General features: G+C 52.8%; 2 protein-coding genes and 1 pseudogene across 2 annotated transcripts; 1 reads left to right on the top strand and 2 right to left on the bottom strand.

The window, feature by feature from the left end:
- Positions 1-322: 322 nt before the first annotated feature.
- On the bottom strand, positions 323-4,242 carry METTL27 (methyltransferase like 27). Its single transcript, XM_041749768.1, is given in 7 exon segments — positions 323-611; positions 613-733; positions 2,357-2,449; positions 2,746-2,881; positions 3,100-3,228; positions 3,808-3,933; positions 4,106-4,242. Coding segments are annotated over 7 exon segments (921 nt in total). The 5' UTR covers positions 4,154-4,242; the 3' UTR covers positions 323-343.
- An 8,206-nt stretch (positions 4,243-12,448) lies between these two features.
- LOC121487053 lies at positions 12,449-12,866 on the bottom strand (annotated as a pseudogene).
- A 4,724-nt stretch (positions 12,867-17,590) lies between these two features.
- On the top strand, positions 17,591-19,966 carry TMEM270 (transmembrane protein 270). Its single transcript, XM_041748507.1, has 3 exons — positions 17,591-17,662; positions 19,128-19,544; positions 19,670-19,966. The coding sequence occupies exons 1-3, from the start codon at positions 17,591-17,593 to the stop codon at positions 19,964-19,966; spliced, it is 786 nt and encodes a 261-aa protein (XP_041604441.1).
- The last annotated feature ends 207 nt before the right edge of the window (positions 19,967-20,173 follow it).

Here is a 20,173-nt window from a genome sequence, read left to right as displayed (position 1 = left end):
GCCTGGCTCTAGGGCTCCTTCCTAATGAGCCTCCAAGACACACCTGGAGCCAGGCTTCCCAACTCTTTTGGAGATGAGGGAACAGAATCCTGGACACGCGAAAGTATTTGCTCAAAGGCCAGAAGCACGGGCACGGGTTTCCTGGTCTTCCTGTTAGGGTGAGAGGACCTGCCACCCCGGGAGGAGTCACATCACATCTGCGGCCCTATCATGCCTGGCTCAGGGACAGCCTGGCATGATAGGGCGTCATCTGTTTTCTTGTCAACCTCTCTCCATCTCAGGGATTGATGTCATGTTCCTGGGTGAGAGAAGCAGACCAGAGTCCTGAGACCCCTTCTGGGGCTCATTTAATAGAGTAGAACTCCCGGAGGGGCAAGTGGACACAGGGGCCCCATTTTACAGACGAAGCACAGGAGGCCCGAGGACGGGCCTGGCTGAGGTCAGGTAGAGGGTCAGAGGTTGGCCGGGGGCTGAGGACTGGACCCCACTCCCTCCTCCTGGGCCATGTCCTGCTTTCGGTACAGGTAGATGATGCCAGAAATGAAGCCATCCCTGTCAGAAGTTCCAGGGCCCATCTCAAGCTCGGAGGTGGCCAGTTCCCACCGGTCCACAGGCCAGGCCATGAGGCGTTTCCATGCCCCGGCCTGCTCCAGCCTGTCCAGCACGGCCTCTAGTGCCTCCTTGTAGCGCAGGTTGGATGGGTTGGTCCTGGTGGTCAGACACACCAGCCCCCCTGGGGAAGGGGGCGGGCTGAGTGAGGGAGGGGCAGGAGCCATGGTTCCAGGCTCAAGGCCCACCCCTTCCTGGGGAGGGTGGTCCCTTTCTGCTCCTGTCCTCAAGGGTGTCCTCAAGGGCTATGTCCTCCCAGCCTTGTCCCTGGGCCTGCCTTTCCCCACCTCCATGCCTTTGGCGCTCACTGCTCCTGCCCCAAGGAATACCCTTTTGTTCCCTCAGCCTGACAGCCCCCTACACACCCTTCCAGGCTGATGTGTCCTTTACGCTGGGAATTCTTGGCTTAAGCCCTTGGATGGAGGGGACTCCGTCCTTACTGCTCACCCAGCCCCTTCTGTTGGAGGATGTGACTGTGTTTGGAGACACAGGAAGGAAGCACTTTGGGCCTCTGGCAAGTCCCCTCACCTCTCTGAGCCTATTTTCCCAGCTTATGGAGTGGGGCTGATTCCCCCGGGGTCACAGGAATGACTGCACCGTCATTAAATGCTGGCTGCATGAATGACTGACCTATGGCTATAGGTCTTCTCCAGACACCTACAGCATGCCCAGTGCGGGCTCAGATACACATAGGGACGATGGTATCTGGAGAGCTTCCTGGAGGAAGGGGTGAGAAGTGGGCCCTGTGGGGTGGGTAGATGGGGCTCTATGAGAGGAAAGGCTCCAAAGAGCCTATATGATGTAGCTGGACAGACAGGGCTCTGGCCAGCTGAGGGGCCTGACAAGCACGGGCTGAGCTGGTTCTGATGGGAGCTCCCTGTTCTCTTGAGCCCAGTTACTACCTTTCTCTCTGACCCCACTCAAGACCCTACTTCTGTCAGCTTCCACAGCTCCCCAAGGCTGAAACCTGCCCAGACCTGCCCAGGCTTAGCCATGGGCCCTGCTGGGCCCAGTGGGGGTGAAGGGGGCAGGGAGAAGATGCAGCCTTGCTGCAATCGGAGCACCTTTGGGGCTTTCCGATCCTGTCCCACAGCCAAGGCAGGGTCTCAGCATCTTCCTACTCCGCCATTCTCCCTCCTGCCTGTGACTTCCTGTGGCTGTCTTCCCTGTTTCTGCCTGTGGCTGCATTCCTGTGTGTGCTGCCCTCCGTCCCCAAACAGCTCCCAGAAGTGCCGTTCTTCTCTGGGTGCTCAGAGTGGCCTGGCCCTCTTCCTCAGGTCCCCACCTGGCTTGGCAACTCACAGAAAGCTCAGGTCTGGCAGTGGGTTGGTGATGGAAGCCCAGAGGGCAAAGGCCAATGAGGGACAAGGCACATGGCTGGAGCAAAGCAAATCCAATTCTCAGCTGCATATCGACCCCTATGGGGGAGTTTACAGAAAGCACTCACCCCAGTCCTGTGGGGGACGGGGCTCCGCCACTGCAGGCAGGTGGGTAGGCGAGGAGATAGAGCCAGAGAGGAGAGTGGAGTTGCCCAATGGATAAGAGGCAGGCTGGCTACCTACCTGCCCTGTCTGTTTGCCTGGGTCTGTTGATGGTGGCTGCTGGTGGCTGGGATGTGAAGCTAGGCTATGTGACCCTGGGTAGGGTGCTGCACCTCACTTTCCCTGGGAGGTTCTGAGGCTGGTGTCTCCTCATGTGGGGGGTAGGGGGAAGGTGTGTGCCTGGGGTTGAACAGATTGCTCCTCACCTGGCTTGGTTACTCGCAGAAGCTCAGGTATGGCACTGCAGGGCACCTGGCCATCACTGAGGGCCCCCACTATCAGCACTGCATCGAAGGTCCCTATGCAGAAAATGGAGATGCGGTGTGAGGGTTTGTCTTTGTTATGGCCTCATGATGCCCATCAGAAGGAACCAGGCCTGCCACTTATGGCAGGGGGATATGATAAGTGTGGCCGTATCCTGGGCTGATGTCAGATAATGGGGTGGAGGGCTCAGACAGAGGAGCTCAGAGAGGGTCTCAGTGAGGCTTTGGGGGGCTCAGTGTGGGAGGCAGCTTGTGGAGGGTTCAGCCAGGGGGCTGGGGGCTGGGCAAGAGAAAGGGGCACTGTCAAGTTGTCTGGTTGGGAGAGGAGGTACCTTCAGAACTGGGCAGAGGCTCCTGGCCCAAGGTGCAGAGGCTGAGGTGCTGGTAGAGGCCCCGGGCTTGGGCCTGTTCCAGCATCTTTGGGCTCCCATCCACTCCATGCAGCTGGAGGAAGCCCCGAGCCTGCAGCTGAGATGGAGGAGGGGGAAACTCAGTCACAGTTCACACCTGTCATCTCTCAGCTGGGTCCCTGCATCTAGGGAGGGCAGTGGGCCCACAGTAAATTATAGTCCAAATGTTTGGGAACAGTGAGTGTGATGGGGGAGGCAGAGTTCTGGGGCCAGAGGTGAAAGGAAAATTTTGAGCAAGTGGGTACAGAGAGGACAGGGGATCTGGGGAGGCCTCACCTCAGCAGCCACCAGGCCGGTGCCACAGGCCACATCCAGGATCAGGGCAGCATGAGGTGGGACTGGAAGGGCTTGAGTGAGGCAGTCCACTGCGAGGCACGGGGCACGGTACTGCAGGGTGGCCACGTCCTGGGGACAGAGTGCTGAGCCAACTGGCACCCTCTGCCCCAGCATTTGGGGGACTTCTGTGTAAGATTGTCTAGGAGTCAGGCAGTCCAAACTGTGTGTGCATGTGTGTGGTGTGTGGTGTTATGTGTGTGTGCTGGGCTCACTAGGGCTCCAGCCCCATGGGGATACAGCACGAGGTGCTTTCCTCAGTCAAGGGGCCAGGATTAGAGAGTCAGCACCCAGCCCACTGCTGGGAACCGCTCTGCTGGCCAAGGTAGTGCTCTCTCCTTAGTCCACAGTGATGCCTCAAGTGGCACTCCCTCCAGGCAGCCCCTCTGGCTGGGCTGCAGTCCCAGGGTGGCGAGGTCCTGCTACCTGATTTCTAGGGGCTGCCAGTGTGGAGCCTGGGGTTGGCCAGAGGGCAGGGCTGCTGTGGGCCAGGGAGGAGGGGCTAGGCCTTGAGGGGGCAGGACCAAGGGCTCACCTCATTCTTACAAGCCACCGTCGGGTGACAGGAGGCTAACTGTTCCTACTTTGCAGATAGGAAAGTTGGGGCTGCGCGAGCCGAAGAGGTGGAAGTGAGGAGCCTGGCCAGTTTACCTGGTCATAGTCCGGAGCCCAGCGCTCATAGAAGTGCAGTTTGTGGTCCAGGTCGGTGATGCCGTGTAAGGCCCCCACCCGAGCCCGCGCCTCGGCCAGGTTCCCGCCCTCCGCCTGAGCCATCTCCTGCGGATACGTAGCCTGGGTGTCTCTGCCCACTGCGGCCTCTCCCATTCCCGCCCGACACCTGCAAGGCCACTGCATGGGCGGCCACAGCACAGAGGGCGAGACGCGACACGTGGGGCTCAGGGCTGGGCGGGGGGTGCTCCCTGCAGCGGGAGGGAGGACCTGCCCCCACCTGCCCGCTCCCGAGGCGGCGAACCTGACGCAGTGAGCCGGATTCCATCACCCACGGGATCTAAGAAGGTCGAGGGAGCCAGAACTCACCGCGGATCCCACTCGCCGGCAGGGCTGGGAGCCCCGGAAGTGGGGCGGGGCCTGCAGGGCAAGCCTGGCCCCTCCCCCGCCGCCCACGGTGATTGGCTTTCCGCTATGAGCAACTACCCAATCAAAGGAAAGCGCTGGCAGCCGCCCCTCCGCTATCAGCCAATGAGCTCAAAGTTCTTGGCCTTTCTCTAGCCCGGGAAGATCAGACTCAGACGCACTTGCGGGGTTTCCACTTTTAGGAGCATCTCTGTGGCTCCCTCTCGAGGTCCTTGTATGCCTTTACTTTTAGGAAGCGAGAGCCTCTGGAAAAAAAATTTTTTTAAAAACATTTTATGTATTTATTCATGAGAGACACACAGAGAGAGGCAGAGACATAGGCAGAGGGAGAAGCAGGCTCCCCATGGGCATCCTGATCCGGGACTAGATCCCGAGACCCTAGGATCACCACCTGAACTGAAGGTAGACGCTCAACCACTGAGCCACCCAGGTGCCCCGAGCCTCTGAAATCTTATGGACAAGAGGGGGACCTAAGGGATCCCTGGGTGGCGCAGTGGTTTGGCGCCTGCCTTTGGCCCAGGGCGCGATCCTGGAGACCCGGGATCGAATCCCACGTCGGGCTCCCGGTGCATGGAGTCTGTTTCTCTCTCTCTCTCTCTCTCTCTCTCTCTCACTGTGTGCCTATCATAAATAAATAAAAATTAAAAAAAAAAAAACAAAACAAAAAGAGGGGGACCTAAGATCGGCCTTCATTTTTTGAACAGTCACCTTGGTCTGGGCAACGCGATCCAGTAGAACTTTCTTTGGCCATGGAAATGTTCTATACTGGACGCTGTTTGATATAGTAGCCACTAGCTACATGTGGCGGTTGGACATCTGAAATGTGGCCAGTGCTCCTGAGGAACTGAATTTTAAGTTTTGTTTTAATAGTTTAAATAGCCATCTGTGGCTAGTGGCCTCCATATCGGACAGTTTGGGGATTCTTGTTACCTAAAGTCAGTCCAAACACTTGCAGCCTCTGTCCTAGCATCTTTAGCTTGGGTTGCTCCAGGGGATGCCCTGAGGTGAGCTTGTTAGGCATGCAAATTAATGAGCCCAACCCCAGACCAAGTGGATCAGAATCAGATTGTAAGGGGGTAGGGAGGCCCCAGAAAATCCTCTTGAAACAGATTCACCAGGTGAGGTGATTTCTCTTTTTCAATTTTTTAAAAAAAGATTTTATTTATGGGCAGCCCCGGTGGCGCAGTGGTTTAGTGCCGCCTGCAGCCCAGGGCGTGATCCTGGAGACCCTGGATCTAGTCCCACGTCAGGCTCTCTGCATGGAGCCTGCTTCTCCTTCTGCCTGTGTCTCTGCCTCTCTCTCTCTCTGCATCTCTATGAATAAATAAATAAAATCTTAAAAAAAAAGATTTTATTTATTTATTTGAGATAGCACACAGGCACGATGGGGAGGGGGAAAGGCAGACAGAGAGGGAGCAGCAGACTCCCTGCTGAGCGGGGAGCCCAATGCGGGCTCCATCCTGGGCCCCAAGATCATGACCTGAGCCTAAGACAGATGAGAAACCAACTGAGCCACCCAGGTGCCCCTCTTTTAAAAAAATTTTTTTAAAAAAAATTTTTGTTTATTTATTTGATGGAGAGAGACAGCATGAGCAGGGGGAGCTGCAGAGGGGGAGTGAGAAGCAGACTCCCTGCTGAGCAGGGAGCCCAACGGAAGACTCTATCCCAGGACCCTGGGATCATCACTTGAGCCAAAGACACATGTCTAATTGACTGAGCCATCTACATGCCCCTCTCATGATTTCTGTGCCTCTAGGTTCAGAAGCACTAGGTTAAAGAACCCTTGGGGCATCTACATGCCCCTCTCATGATTTCTGTGCCTCTAGGTTCAGAAGCACTAGGTTAAAGAACCCTTGGGGATCAAAGTTTGGGCAGATGGAGTCTGGGAGTCTGTGGCAGTTGTCCAGGAGGGAGGCGATGGTAGCATGACCTTGGGCAGTGGTCATGGCTGTAGAGAGGAGTGGATGGAGTTCAGAGATGTTTTGGTGGTAGAAGTAGCAGGGCTTTGGTGATTGAGAGTGAGTGGTGTGGGGAGGGGAAGCAAGCTGTGGGGAGTTGAGCCTTTGGGTTGATGTGGTGCCATTCACAAGGGAAGCTGGAGAGGAGGAGCAGATTTGGGGTAAAGAGGATAATAACAGTTTGGGGGTGTTGAATTTGAGGTGTCTACGTGAAGATGTCCAGGAGGCTGTTTGATGCCAGTCGTGGGCTCAGGAGAGAGATCAAGCTGGAGATAGATTCAGGGTCATGAGTAAAACCGGTGATGATTGAGGCAGCCAGTAAAGGTGAGATGTGTAGGGAGAGAAGATAAAGAGAAGAAGATAGGGCTCAGGGTCCAGCTTGAGAACTCCCAACCTTTCAGGGAAGAAGAGGAGTGTCTGGGAGAGCTGGAGAAAACCCAGCAAAGTTAGGAAGGATGCCAAGAACAGAGTGTTTCAAAAAGACAAGGAATGGCCAACTGAGGTGGTTAAAATGAGGCTTTGGAAGTGAGCACTGGCTATAGGGATGTGGAGGTCTTTGGGGCCGAGAGAGACCTTGAAAGTGTACACTATTTACCTCCTCTTCCCTAGTTAGACATCGTGTCCCAGCCTCCCTTATCTGTAGGTGTGGCTGTATGGCTGAATTCTGGCCAATTAAAGGCAGATGGTGATGAAATGCTCTATTTCCAGACATGGACCATAAACATCCCCTATCTGATCCTCTGTGGAGGGGCGCCAAGCACCCAGAGGAGAATGGGGTTCCCAGATAACAGAATCTGGGACCCTAAAGGACTGTGCATAGCCGTGCCCTCTCCACCAACCTACATCGGACTGTAACATGAGCAAGAAATCAATTTCATTGTGTTGAGCCATGGAGATTTCAGGATTGTCTGTGACAATAACTTGTCATTTCTCTCAATTAATACAGTGACATTGGCAAGAGCAGTTTTGGGGGAGTGGAGATAGTGGAGGAAACCCAAATTTCAGCTGTCACCTCCCAAGATCCAAACCCAGATCTGTTTCAGTCCAAAAGTGTACAGTGAGTGTGTTGTGTTCAGCTGCAAATAACAGAGCGTGGGCACAGCTACAGCTGAAACACACAGAGAGAGATTGACTGGGTTCATCAAGGAAGCGGAGACTGGGCAGTCTAATCAGAGGCTCAGTTATGCCATCAGCGACCCACACTCTTGTCATCTTCCTTCTCTGCCACCTTTTGCACAGAAGCCTTTGTGCTCATGACTGTCATCTCATGGCTGTTGCACCTCCCGACAGGACAAGAGGCAGAGGAAAGGGCAGAAAGCTAGGCCAGCTCAGACTACACATCATCACAAAAGCTTTATTGGAAGCACAGGATCGTGAATCTACTTCATCCTATTGGCCACTCTGGGTCACATGGTTGCCCCTGAGCCATCACTAGCAGGTGAGTTGGGAGGGAGAGGTTGGGAATGGGGACTGGCTCAATCAGCTGAGAGTGTGGGCCCCATCTCTACAGTCTCATGTTCTGTTTAGGCCCATAAATATTTATTGTGTACCTACTGTTTATCAGGCCCTGGGCAGGGCACTTGGAGTCAGAGATGAGTCAGAAACAGCCCCCACTCTACCCTGGTCTAGTGGGGTGGGGGACATGGGTGTCTTCTCCTCTTCAGGCTCTAGTTACTATCTCCTCAGTATCTGAATGCAGGCTTTTCCTTCTAAGTCACCTGCCCCCTCCCTGGTGTCCAGGACCCCTCTTTTGTCTGGTGGTAGGGGCTGTGGTGTTGAAAGATGTTATTGGAAGGATTGACTCTTTTATTTTTAAAGATTTTTATTTATTTATTCATAAGAGACATACAGAGAGAGGCAGAGACATAGGCTGAGGGAGAAGCAGGCTCCCTGGGAGCCCGATATGTGACTTGATCTCATGATCCCAGGACCCCAGGATTATGACCTGAGCCGAAGGCAGACTCTCAACCACTGAGCCACCCAGGCATGCCAGGATTGACCCTTTATGTAAAGTGGATAGCCCTAAAGGCAGTCCTGCTGGATCATCAGAGGGTGGCCTGTCTGGCTCCAGGATAGAACCTAGGGGAGGCCCTAGAGGGACTGCATATCTGTCCCCAGAGTCCCTCAGTGCCTCTGCTCAGTGGTACTCCACTCATTGATGGGGTGCTGCATGGTCTGTGGACACCAACATGGCTCCTATAACAATGGCCCTGGTGGAGAATGAGACTTGCCATGCGGGGTCCTGGTGGGAGCTGGTGGTCTCAGGATGTGCTCTGCTACTCCCAAGCATGGACCCCAGGCCCCACTGACTTCTTGCCCCAGAACCCACTCCATTTCTTCTCCTCCAGAGCCCCAGGAAACTATCCTAGCCTCAGGGAAGGAGGTATTTTTCTGACCTATTGACATTTTCTTTTTCCTGTTATCAGTCCCCTTAAGTCCTAAACTTTGGAACCCCAAAGCCTTTCCTGTGTCTTTTGCTGACAAAGACCCTCCCCCGAAACACTGGACACCATCCAGTCTGCCCCAAAATCCAGGGTGTGAAAAGGAGCAGTTTATTTTTCAAAACTATTGCATGACCTCACAGATGGGCAAGCCAGAGGTCAAGGACTGCAGGTGGCTGAGGCCAAGTGAGTCACCCTGTGGCCAGAGTGAGTGACAGGAAAGGGTCAAGTGGACAAAGGTGAGGCGATGTTATGTCAAGATGGCCCACAGGCAAGACATAGGGATGCCAATGGGCAAGAGTTCTGAGGGGGATGGCATGACTTTTGGGAGCCAGGTGTGGGAGGGTGGGATGTTTACATGCGTGAAGATGTGCGAATCAGTTGGGATGCTTCTAGATGCAAGTGCTGGATTGGGATTGGAATCCCAATCCCAATCCCAAAAAATTTTTAAAAAAGATTTTATTTATTCATTCATGAGAGACACAGAGAGAGGGAGAGAGAGAGAGAGAGAGAGAGAGAGAGAGAGAGAGAGAGGCAGAGACACAGGCAGAGGGAGAAGCAGTCTCCATGCTGGGAGCCTGACATAGGACTTGATCCCGGGTCTCCAGGATCATGCCCTAGGCTGAAGGCAGTGCTAAACCACTGAGCCACCGGGGCTGCCCCCAGATGGTTTAAATAATTGGGGTTTGTTGTTTAGTCATATGAGAAGTCTGGTGGTCCACAGTACAAGGCTGGCTCTGGGGCCCACTGATTTTTCTTTTTTAACGATTTATTTATTTATTTGAGAGAGATCGAGGAAGCAGGGGGAAGGGCAGAAGGAGAGGGAGAGAATCTCAAGCAGACTCCTCACGGAGCATGGAGCCTGATGAGGGCTCAATCTCACGACCCTGAGATCATGACCTGAGCTGAAACCAAGAGTTGGATGCTCAACCGACTGAGTCCCCCATGCGCCCCGTGGCCCACTGATTTCACCAGGGACCTAGGCTCTGGTGTCTTATTTGTGTGTTTGCCACGAGAGTTCCTTCCGGTCACAGGATGGTGGCAGCAGCTCTGACATTCGTGTGTCCTCACATACAAACCCCAAGGCAGGCTGGGCCCTGTCTCCTTGACTCTCTCTCATTTTCTTTCTTTGGAGGGAGGATGCTTTCCCAGAAGCCCCAGAGGCTGGGAAAGCCTGGTACTTCCAGGCTCGGGCGTGGGAAGCGAAGCCCTGCCTGTGGGAAGCAGGGAGAGGGCAGGCCAGGGTGGTGGTCTGGCGGGGGGTGGGGGTGTGGCTGCTGGTGCAAAGTGAAGACGCTGCTCACGGGTGTGTGCAAACACGTGTGCTTCCACCTGCATCTGAGTCTGATGGGTGGGAGCATCCCCAGGGTACGTGTGCAGGGCCCGGGCCTCAGGGCCCGAGGTCACCAGGCTGGGACTGGCTTTCTAACCCTGCATGGGGCTGCAGGGAGTTATAGCGTCAGATCTATGTTTCAAAAGGCACTCAGAAGGCAGCCTAGGAAGTGCGTCCTGGGTTCCCAGCCTGTTGTAATGATCCGGGTAAGAGCCGAGGCTGCCATGGGATTGACAGGTTGGAGGGTGGTTGGGGACAAGAGAGCAACTTCCCTTCTTCTGGTCTCCTGTCTCCTTTGCTGCCTTTTTCTTCTCTCCTCTTCCTCCTCCAGTCAGGGAGCACCCCTGACTCAGTCCTGGGCCCTTTCTCCGCATTTAGCTCCACGCACTTCCTATGTGATCTCATCTTGTCCTGTGGTTTCAAATACTTTTTATATGTCAGCGATCCCCAAAGAGGTGACTCCAAGCCATGACTCTCCCCTGAACTCTGGACTTGTGCCCCTGCTATCTCCCCATGGAGGCCATGAGCCTTTCTCTGGCATCGCTTCCAAATCCAGTTTTCCTTGTTCTCCTCTTCCTCATCCTCCAGAACCACTGTGCACCCAGAGGCTAAGCCCAAGCCAGCTTTTTCCCATCCCACTTTCTGTTGTGTCTGCAAATCCCGTGGCCTCATCCCTCTACCTGGGCCTCTGCTACCCTTTCTTCTCACTCTGACCCCTGCTGCAGCCTCCTCACTGGCCTCCCTGCCACCCTTCTGGGCCCACCCGCAGTCCATTTTCCTCAGAGTAGCCAGAGGTAGTATTGATTATTGTTTTTCAAAACTTTAATGGAAAATTACAAACACATAAGAGATTAGCCCCATGTTTTGGTTCATCACTCAGTTTCAAAGTTTTAGTTAACAAAATACACCCAACCAGAATGATGTTTTTACAGTACAAATTTGTTGAGCTTACTCCCCAGCTTAAAGTCCAAATTCCTGGGCTCCCTGGGTGGCTCAGCGGTTTGGTGCCTGCTTTTGGCTCAGGGCATGATCCTGGAGTGCTGGGATTGAGTCCCATATCGGGCTCCCTGCATGGAGCCTGTGTCTCCCTCTGCCTATGTTTCTGCCCCACCCCTCTCTCTCTGTGTCTCTCATGAATACATAAATAAAATCTTTAAAAAAAAAAAATCCAAATTCCTTACCAACCTCATCCCTAACCTCTCTCCTCACTCCACCATCCTTGTCTCTGCTGTTCCTAGAACATGCCATGGTTACCTCAGGGCTTTTGCACTTCTGTTTTTGGGCCCAGATCACTCTTCCTTCAGATCTCTGCTTGATTGGCTTGTTCTCAACCTTCAGGTATCCTCTACCTAGAATGAACAAATATTAGCATTTTGTCATTATTGCTTCAGAATATGTGAATGTAGAAAAAGACAAGATAACAGATTAAACTGTAATTCCTTCTGAATTCCCCCCTCCTCCCTCTGCTGCTGCAGGGACCCAGCTACCACCCTGAATGGCTGGGACCTTCCAGGTCTTGTTTTTATATTTTTACTATATATGTCTGGAACGTATTATATTGCTTAATGGATTTGAGAACATGTATATGATCGCTATTGCTTTATAGCTATTACTCTGTAAATTCCCTCTTTTACTTAACTTCCTCCCTCTTTACTATGTTTTTGAGATCTTTCCACATTGGTGTGTACAGGTTGCATTGATGGTAACCACTGCTTAGTCATCCCTCAAACAGATACACCCAATTCATTTATTCATTTTCCTACTGATGGAAAATGATGCTGCCACAAATAGCCTTGCACATTTTTTTTGTTGTTGTTATTGTTGTTCACAAATGAATACTTCTGGAAGTAGTGCTTTACAGAATGGTGTTTGCTTCCTGGTATGGGGTAACGAAAACAATTCAGTTCATTGTAAAAGAGAATGAATAGAAAATTCACGTTGCACATAGTAAGGGCAATTATTGTCGTGAGCTCATTTCAGTTTCACATATGTGTGCAACGGGCAGCTGTGAATAATACCTTTCTTAGCATGGTTGGCTCTCAGAGTCTGAGAACTAACATGAAAGTGCCAGGTGGGGGCACACATCACATCAGATGCTCTGGTTGCCTCCATGGACTCACACACTTTATCAGACTTTTTGGTTTTTGCAAATGAGTAGGAGAGAGTATTTCATTTTAATTTGCATTTCCCTTGATTACTAATGAAGGTGCACAAGTTTTCATAAGTTTATTGGCTTTTTGGGTTTCCTCTGCTGTGAATTGTCTTTGCCTACGTGTTCTATTGAGTCACTTGATTTGGTCTTATTTATCTTTATGTTTGTAGGAGTTCCTTAAATGTTTTGTGTATTCTGGATACTGATTCTTGGACTGTTTCTTGAGTTGCAAACATTTCTCCTAGGCTGATGCTACCTTCTGGCTTTGCTCATGGTGTCTCCATACCAGGTTCAGCGGTAAAGAGCTTATCAGTCACTTGGACCAGGACAGTGGTGGTGGGGATGTAAGGGCAGAAGCTAGATGGCCAGTGGCTGGTGGTGGCAGTAAGATGTCTGCAGAATTTATTTCAACAACATGGTTTAAGAGGTCCTTGGCATCCTCAGCTGTCTTTTCTACATAGTAGCCTGTTCCCACATTGATGAGTACTTGTTCCACATCATGTAGCTTCCCAGGACACACATAGAAGTCGTCAGTGGGACGAGTATCTCTTTCCCCTTGTTGTTCTTGTTCAGCACGTTCAGACAGTCCTTGGTCCCACGGACTTGGTCTGTACCACCTTGAGCTGGGCAATGGACGTGGACAGGAGCTCCACTTCCTGGTCCAGCTGGTTCTTGAGCATTTCTAGCTGTGGCAGTTTCAGCTCGGTGATGTTAACTGACTGCACCATGTTGGGAAGGAGGCTTTTTTTTTTTTTAGTTAATTTTAAGGTATCAAGGACCCTTCTTTATATTTGGTCAGATTGTTCTGGAATTTCAAAATGTAGTCTCAGCCTCCAAGTAAATCGCCAGAAAGTAGTTTGGTTGAGATGAAAAATTTCCACATATTGCCTTATGAATCAATACAATTTGTGCACTTGGAGGCCGTTTCTTTTTACACATTTGTGCATGTTTTAAAGCATTTTTGCCTAGCCTGTAGCTTATTTTGTTTTTAAAAATTCTTTTTTTATTTAAAAAAATTATTTATTTATTCATGAGAGACCCACAGAGAGAGAGGCAGAGACACAGGCAGAGGGAGAAGCAGGCTCCATGCAAGGAGCCCGACAGGGGACTCGATCCCAAGACTCCAGGACCACGCCCTCGCCCGAAGGCAGGCGCTAAACCCCTGAGCCACCCACCCAGGGATCCCTAAGAATTCTTTTTTAAAAAAAGATTTTATTTATTCATCAGAGACACAGAGATAGAGGCAGAGGGAGAAGCAGGCTACCCTCGGGGAGCCTGATGTTGGACTCGATCCTAGGACCCTGGGATCATGACCTGAGCCAAAGGCAGACGCTCAACCACTGAGCCACCCAGGTACCCCTTGTTTTTTAAAATTCTTGAGTTAACTTTCCAATCCACAGGGGTTGGCTGCATTGACTCATCAACCCCAAAGCGTTGGTGTGGGGCCGGGTGCTGCTCCAAGCACTTCCCAGACCCTGTTGGAATGACTTCTCCCCATAACCTCATCCATTTGATTCTACAAAATGTATCCCAGTTTTCCAGATGAGGGAACTTGGGGCCGAAACAAGGACCTGTGATTAAATGTCAGAGGTCAGTTCAAACTGAGGGCAAAACGTTTTCCTTTAACCAGGATAGGCTCCTCTTGCATCCATCAGTTCTTAATTATTACTTTTGTATTTAAGTGGCTCCGATAAAGCCATTTTTGGAAAGTCAAAAATACAAATTGCAATACATATGAAAGGGATATTTATCATTTTTATGTACTTCTGGGGTGGGGGGAATATAACGATTTAAAATAAAGTGAGATTTTAACACTGGTATGTGAAAGGAGAAAAGTGGTCTGGATCATTCCCCGTGGTTTTGCCTCCAGTAACCCAGACATGACGTGACTCGCACCAGGCCAGCTCCTCTGGATGACGCACGGTTGTTGTCACAGGGAAACCAGCCTCCCAGACTGGCAGGGGACAAAATAGCAAATGAAAAGTTTTCCAAGTCCAGCAGCGAGCGCAGGTGCGCTGGGCTCCGCACCCCCGGTGTGTGCTCCCCTGCGCAGCCACACTGCTGTCCTGCACCTGCAGAGTAGCGCACCTGAGCGCACCTGAGAGCCTTTGGGCTGCCGGCAACGGGAGCAAGCCCGAGGTAGACTGCCTGCCCTCCTCTAGCGCTGGGTCCTGGGCTGGGGAAGGAGTCTGTGCAGCGGGGCCACTGATAACTGGGTTAACCCACCTGGTCCTCCCTGTTACCTGCAAGGTGTAGACAGGGCCAGGGAGGGGAGGTGGTTATTGCCCAAGGCCACATAGCACATAGTGCACGGATGGCCTTGAGCCTAGGTGTTGAGTAGGAAAGAAAAGAGGATGGAGGGTTCCTAGCCTAAGAACCCACATCTAGGGGCTCCTTATGCAGCAGCTTGGCCTGGCAAGGGGCTGAATCTCCAGGCAGTTACTCCCTTATTCGTTGGTTAATTCAACAAATACTTCTGGAACTCCTGCTGTGCACCTGGCACTGTTCCAGGCATGGAGCACTGTCGTGAACAAGGCTCATGGTCCTGGCCTTCAGAGGTGGCTTGGCAGGAAGGTAACGAAGGAAGATGACAGGGGTGACTCTGGGGCTTCTGGTCACTGGTACTGCATGGCTGAGGCTAGGTTATGGGGCGACTGTGTTAGCAAGTACAGAGCCACAAAGAAGACTTCCTGAAATTTTGCTTGGGGGCCAAGCTCTGGAGGGAGGGAGGGCATAGCTGATGGAGCTGGGACTGAGACCCAGCTTGGTCTTGAGAGATACCCCGAGGGGCTGCCCTGGCAGCACTGGGGCAGAGTGAGGTCCTTGTGACCCCATCTCCTGCCTGGACCACATGACCAGGGAGTTTGGTTGATGTGAGATTGAAGACCATCAACTCAGCTTAGTGATAGTAGAATTCTTGGTATGGAGGTGCTGGGTGATAGCTTGGAGGGGGGGGGGCAAGCCAAGAAGGGGAGGAGACAAAAGAGGGGAAAAAGAATCACAAATCCTAATTTCTGTCCCTACCATGTGATTCCCAGCAACCTGTCAGGCCCTTCCCCAAACCCACCATTCCTCTCCACCACCACATTGGTGGACAGCTTCACCAACCACCCTTCATTCAAGCCTTCTGAGGGGTCCCTTGACCCCTGCTTTGCTTTTTTTTTTTTTTCAGGATATCTGTGTGTCAGACAACCTTGGAATAAATATATGGTGTCCCCCTCTGGGGCAAAGCACAGGCATGCTCCAGTGTGATGAAAATGATGTCTATCCCAGGAGCAAAGGGCTGACTTGCTTACTGCCCATTAAAAAGATTTGGGTTCTGTATGCTTAGATTTACTCTCTCATAATATACCTGCTGGGTGGACAAGGGTCACATCCCCCTGTGGGATTTGGGACTCTGAGGAATCAATGCTAAACCCTTGGCAGCTAGTGCTGTGAGCAGTAGATGGTCCTTCCTCTCTGACCCAGGAATCTCATGCTTCTGCCAGCAGCCAAGGCACTCGGGGAGGCTGGCTGGTCAGCCTGCAAGTAGGGTACCACCTTGGACCTTTCCTGGTACATGACAGCTTCCCACCGTGTTGCTCTACATTCTATGTGTCTTTGGCATCTGTCCACTTCTCTCCATTCCCAGGGTTTATTGTTGTGGATTCCTAGCTGATCCGTCCCCTGCCCTACCTCCTCCCCACCCTCGCCAGCCCAGACCCCTTCTCCCCAGTCTCACCTCCTCCCGAGGAGGGACAGTCCTAGAGCACACAGGAATCTCCTTGCTGCCTCAGCTCTTCCACGGCTTTCATCGTGTGATAGAATATTCTGTGGCTGGACGCCTGGGTGGCTCAGTGGTTGAGTGTCTGCGTTTGGCTCAGGTCATGATCCCAAGGTCCTGATGATCAAGTCCCACATCGGGCTCCCTGCATAGAGCCTGCTTCTCCTCCCACTGACTATGCCCCTCTCTCTTTGTGCCTTATGAATAAATAAATAAAATCTTTTTATTATTTTTAAAGATTTGGCATTTGCCGACCTCACCACTTGCTTTGTGCTCCTCTCTGCCTCCCGCTTTCTGCTCTCAGAAGTGTTCAAATCATGCTGTTTCCCCTGTCCGGACCGTCCTTCACACTTTCTATGGGAAGTTCCTAGCCATCCTTCAAAACTTAATGCAAGGAGGCCTTTTTGAAGCCCTGGTGACCCCTTAGTGCCACAGTGTCGCAGGTACAGAGGGAGGGTGGGTGATAGGAAAGGCAGAGGACAGAGTGGAGGGACTTTGCACACTTCACCCTCCAGACCCCAGCTGTTGTCCCAGGAGAGGAAAGGAATTGGTGGACAGACTGGGCTGAGGTCATCCTTGATGTTGCAGGGACTGGGTTCCCACGTCCAGTTGGGCAGGTTACATCCTGCACAAGGGTGCCTGGCCGAGGTGCAAATGAGGACTGAAGACATGGTGTGGGTGAGGGCTGGGGTGGCAACCACCCTTTCCAACCTGCACCAGGGTGCCCTCTAGTCACCGAGCCCCGCATTACAGTAGCCTTTCCAGCAGAGGGCGTGCTTCTAAAAATTTCTAAAAGGCTGTGAGAGCCTCCTCTTGTGGCCTCCTGGGGCACCTGCGGGGGGGGGGGGGGGGGGGGGGGGGGGAGGAGTGTGGGGGTGTGGGGAGGTGGGGGGATGGGACCCAGACAGGAAAGCAATCTGAGGCACTCTGTGCTCAAAGTTCTGGATTCTCCCAGAAAATCCTAAGCCTTTGATCCTAATTGCAGCCTCGGGCAAGCTTTGCAAGATGCTCCAGGCAGCCTGTGGCCTCCGAGGAGTGGGCGAGTACAGCCAATTGTTGCCTTTCTTTCATTTCCCCTCCTCTCTCCAGAACTCTCTGGAGCATTCAGGTCAGCACACTGTCTCTCCCCTGCTTTGCTGTAATGGAGTCTTAGGTGTCACTAAGATCTGAGGGGAAAACTAGCAACTTCATTTCTCTGCTTCGTGGTGGGGTGTGTGTGTATGTGGGGATGCATAGAGGGGCTTAGGTAGGGGTCTGCAGGTTTGGGCAGCTGAGGCTCCTATCTGTCTCCAAATACAGTGCCCCTGTGGCCCTGGGATGGTGTCAAGATATCTATTTCCTGGGCCTTTGATTCTTTGGGATTTCCACAGACGTGGGCAGGTGCAGCCCCCAGCCACCCTCAGCCACAGTTTCAGTACACAAGGACTGCCTCAGTTCCCACTGCAGGCCCCGAGGCTGTCCCTCTGAGAACCTTCTCTGGCGCTTGTGTGGGTGTCTGGGCAGTCTCCAACCAGGAAGGGGACAGGATGTAGAAGACAAATACCTTAGTTTTTGCACATTGCAGGGTGGGGGAGGCAGGTAGAAGGGGGTCTTTTATGGCAACTGGGTCACCACGGTAACTCAGCCCCACCCTGCAGTATCTGTGAGGTCACCCTTCCTCTCCCAGCTGGAGGAGGGGGAGAAGGGGCAGATATGGAGGCCGTCCCTCCGGTCAGATCCAGCCTCTTGGAAATTCTACTGCTGGTAGTGAAGCTTTCAGTGCTGGTGAGTGGGAAATGGGGGCCCCCAGGCCTTCCCAGTTACCTCAGAGCTGTTGGACCCCATGGACCTGTCCCATCCGGTGGAACTAGGTGACTGCCTCCCTCAGAAGCCTCACCCACAAGCCACAGTGCCCGTAGTGGGGTACATAGCCAGTCCCAGATGGCCGTCTCCCACGCTGCCCCCTAGGGCTCCAGGTGGTCCTCTGGACAAAGGTGTGTGGGGTCTAGATGGGGTGCTTTAGGGCTCTGATGAGGGCCCGTTCAGCCCCAGGAATGGTGGAACTTTCCCATTATAGTCTCTTTCCCCACTCAAGCTTGCACTTTTCTTCCATTAGATGGGAAGCATCATATCCACCCTGTCACCCAGGACAGAAGCCTGGAGATCTTGGGTCCCACTCTCTCCTTCACCCCTCTCTAGAGGTCACTCAGTCACTGCCCCTGCACTTCGCATCTTTCTACCCCAATGCCACTGCCATTTGTCCCCAGCTGCCCTCATGACACCAACAGGTAGCCGGTGGGCAGGAAAGCCCAAGTGCTTGGGAGAAAAAACCGCCTGGGGTTCAAATCTGCAGGATTAGAGGGCTGAGGGGGGATAGTCACTCCTTCTATCATCATAATGAACCACTTTCTTTGCCTAGACTTCTTTTTTTTCAGTCATTTATTGGCAAAAGAGGTTATAGTAATCATAGATTATCTAAATTACAAGATATTTTCTCATATAAGCATAAATATTTGCTTAATAAAATTTTTAAAATTGGGGTTCAATTTGCCAACATATATCATATCACCCAGTGCTCATCCCGTCGTGCCCCCCTCAGTACCCGTCATCCAGTCACCCCCACCCCCCTCCCACCTCCCTTATCACCACCCCTTATTTGTCTCTCATGTTCTGTCTCCCTTCCTGATATTTCCCACTCATTTTCTCTCCTTTCCCCTTTATTCCCTTTCACTATTTTTTATATTCCCCAAATGAGTGAGACCATATAATGTTTGTCCTTCTCTAATTGACTTATTTCTCTCAGCATAATACCCTCCAGTTCCAACAACGTTGAAGCAAATGATGGGTATTTGTCGTTTCTAATGGCTGAGGAATATTCCCTTGTATACATAGACCACATCTTCTTTATCCATTCATCTTTCGATGGACACCGAGGCTCCTTCCACAGTTTGGCTATTGTGGACGTTGCTGCTAGAAACATCGGGGTGCAGGTTTTCCGCTTTGCCTGGACTATTATCAATAATCACTTCAAGGGAAAGAAAACCAAGATAAAACGAAATACTTTCTAAAGCGAATGGACTGAGAATGGAGTCCTTAGAAGTAGGCAGATAAAGATCTTTCTTGTTGGAGAAGTTGAGACCTCCAGAGAGGGGGGACCTGGCCTATGGTAGCCTGGCGGCCCCACCCCTACAATAAAACCGGGGACAGGTAGGGTGCATGACTGACAATGGTGTGGCTCTCCCTCCTGCAGCTGGTCCAGAACCGAGTCCACCTCTACAATTTCCTCCTGCTCAAGATTCTCCTCTTCAACCACTGGCTGTCGGGACTGGCCCAGGAGGCTTGGGGGTCCTGCAGCGGCCAGGTCCATCCCCCCGCTGGGCTTGCAGCCAGCCCCTTGGGCCGGGTGCTACGGGCAGGGCTGGTGCTGATGGAAGTCCCCATGTGGCTGGGGCTGCGGGCACCCCGGCTAGTGGGGGTGGCCGTGCTGCGCTGTGCCCGTGCCTTGGGCCTGGCCCCGAAGTGGCTAGGCCTGTCTGCAGCCACCTGCATGGACCTGCTTCTGTCCTGTCTGCATGGCCTGATGCTGGCGGTCCTGCTGCTGTCACTGCTGACCTGGAGGCTGTGCCGGAATGCCCATCGCCGCGGCCTGGGCTGGCTGCTCAGCAAGGTGGGTGGGCATGGCTTAGGCCAGGCTGGAAAGGGCAGGCCTGGGACACTGGGCCTGGCAGCCGGGCAACGCCACTGTGGGAGCTCCTGGTGGCCACCTCCTGCCCCTCCACTTATCCCCTCCAGGCTTTGCTGGGCAACCGTGTGGTGCCAGAGCTCCTGACACTGCTGAAACGTCTGTACTGGTGGGTGGAGAACACAACAGCGTTCACCTCCTGGCACCTAGCCTATCTCATCACCTGGACCACTTGCCTTGTCTCCCACCTGCTGCAAGCTGCCTTTGAGCACACGGCCCAGCTGGCCCAGGCCCAAGAGGCTGAACCCCTGAAGGGCTCAGGACCCTTGTCTGAGTCCCCGCTGCCTGAACCTCTGGGCCCTGAGGCCAGGCCAGCCCTGCCAGAGCATGGGATCCCTGGAGAATAAGTGTGTCCCCATCTGTCTTTCTGGATCTGGTCTGGCTTGGGGTCTCACTCTGTGTCCCTCTCCTCTACTGGCGTATGTGTGCATGTGTGTGCGCATGCATGCCCTAGGACTGCCTCTGGAAAGGAACTCAGATGCTGTGGGCCCCTGATCTGTGCCAGATAACTCTCCCAGACACTTTCCATATATAATTTTGTTTAAATCTCATAG

The sequence above is a fragment of the Vulpes lagopus genome, chromosome 3 (assembly GCF_018345385.1).
Source record: "Vulpes lagopus strain Blue_001 chromosome 3, ASM1834538v1, whole genome shotgun sequence".
Taxonomy (NCBI): Eukaryota; Metazoa; Chordata; class Mammalia; order Carnivora; family Canidae; genus Vulpes; species Vulpes lagopus.
Note: the sequence above shows the minus strand (reverse complement) of the source record. Positions and strands in the feature narration are given on the sequence as shown.

Coding starts and splice junctions, on each gene's coding strand:
- TMEM270 (XM_041748507.1), top strand. CDS start 17,591: ATGGAGGCCGTCCCTCCGGTCAGATCCAGCCTCTTGGAAATTCTACTG. Junction 17,663..19,127: donor TAGTGAAGCTTTCAGTGCTG/GTGAGTGGGAAA, acceptor TCCCTCCTGCAG/CTGGTCCAGAACCGAGTCCA. Junction 19,545..19,669: donor TGGGCTGGCTGCTCAGCAAG/GTGGGTGGGCAT, acceptor TATCCCCTCCAG/GCTTTGCTGGGCAACCGTGT.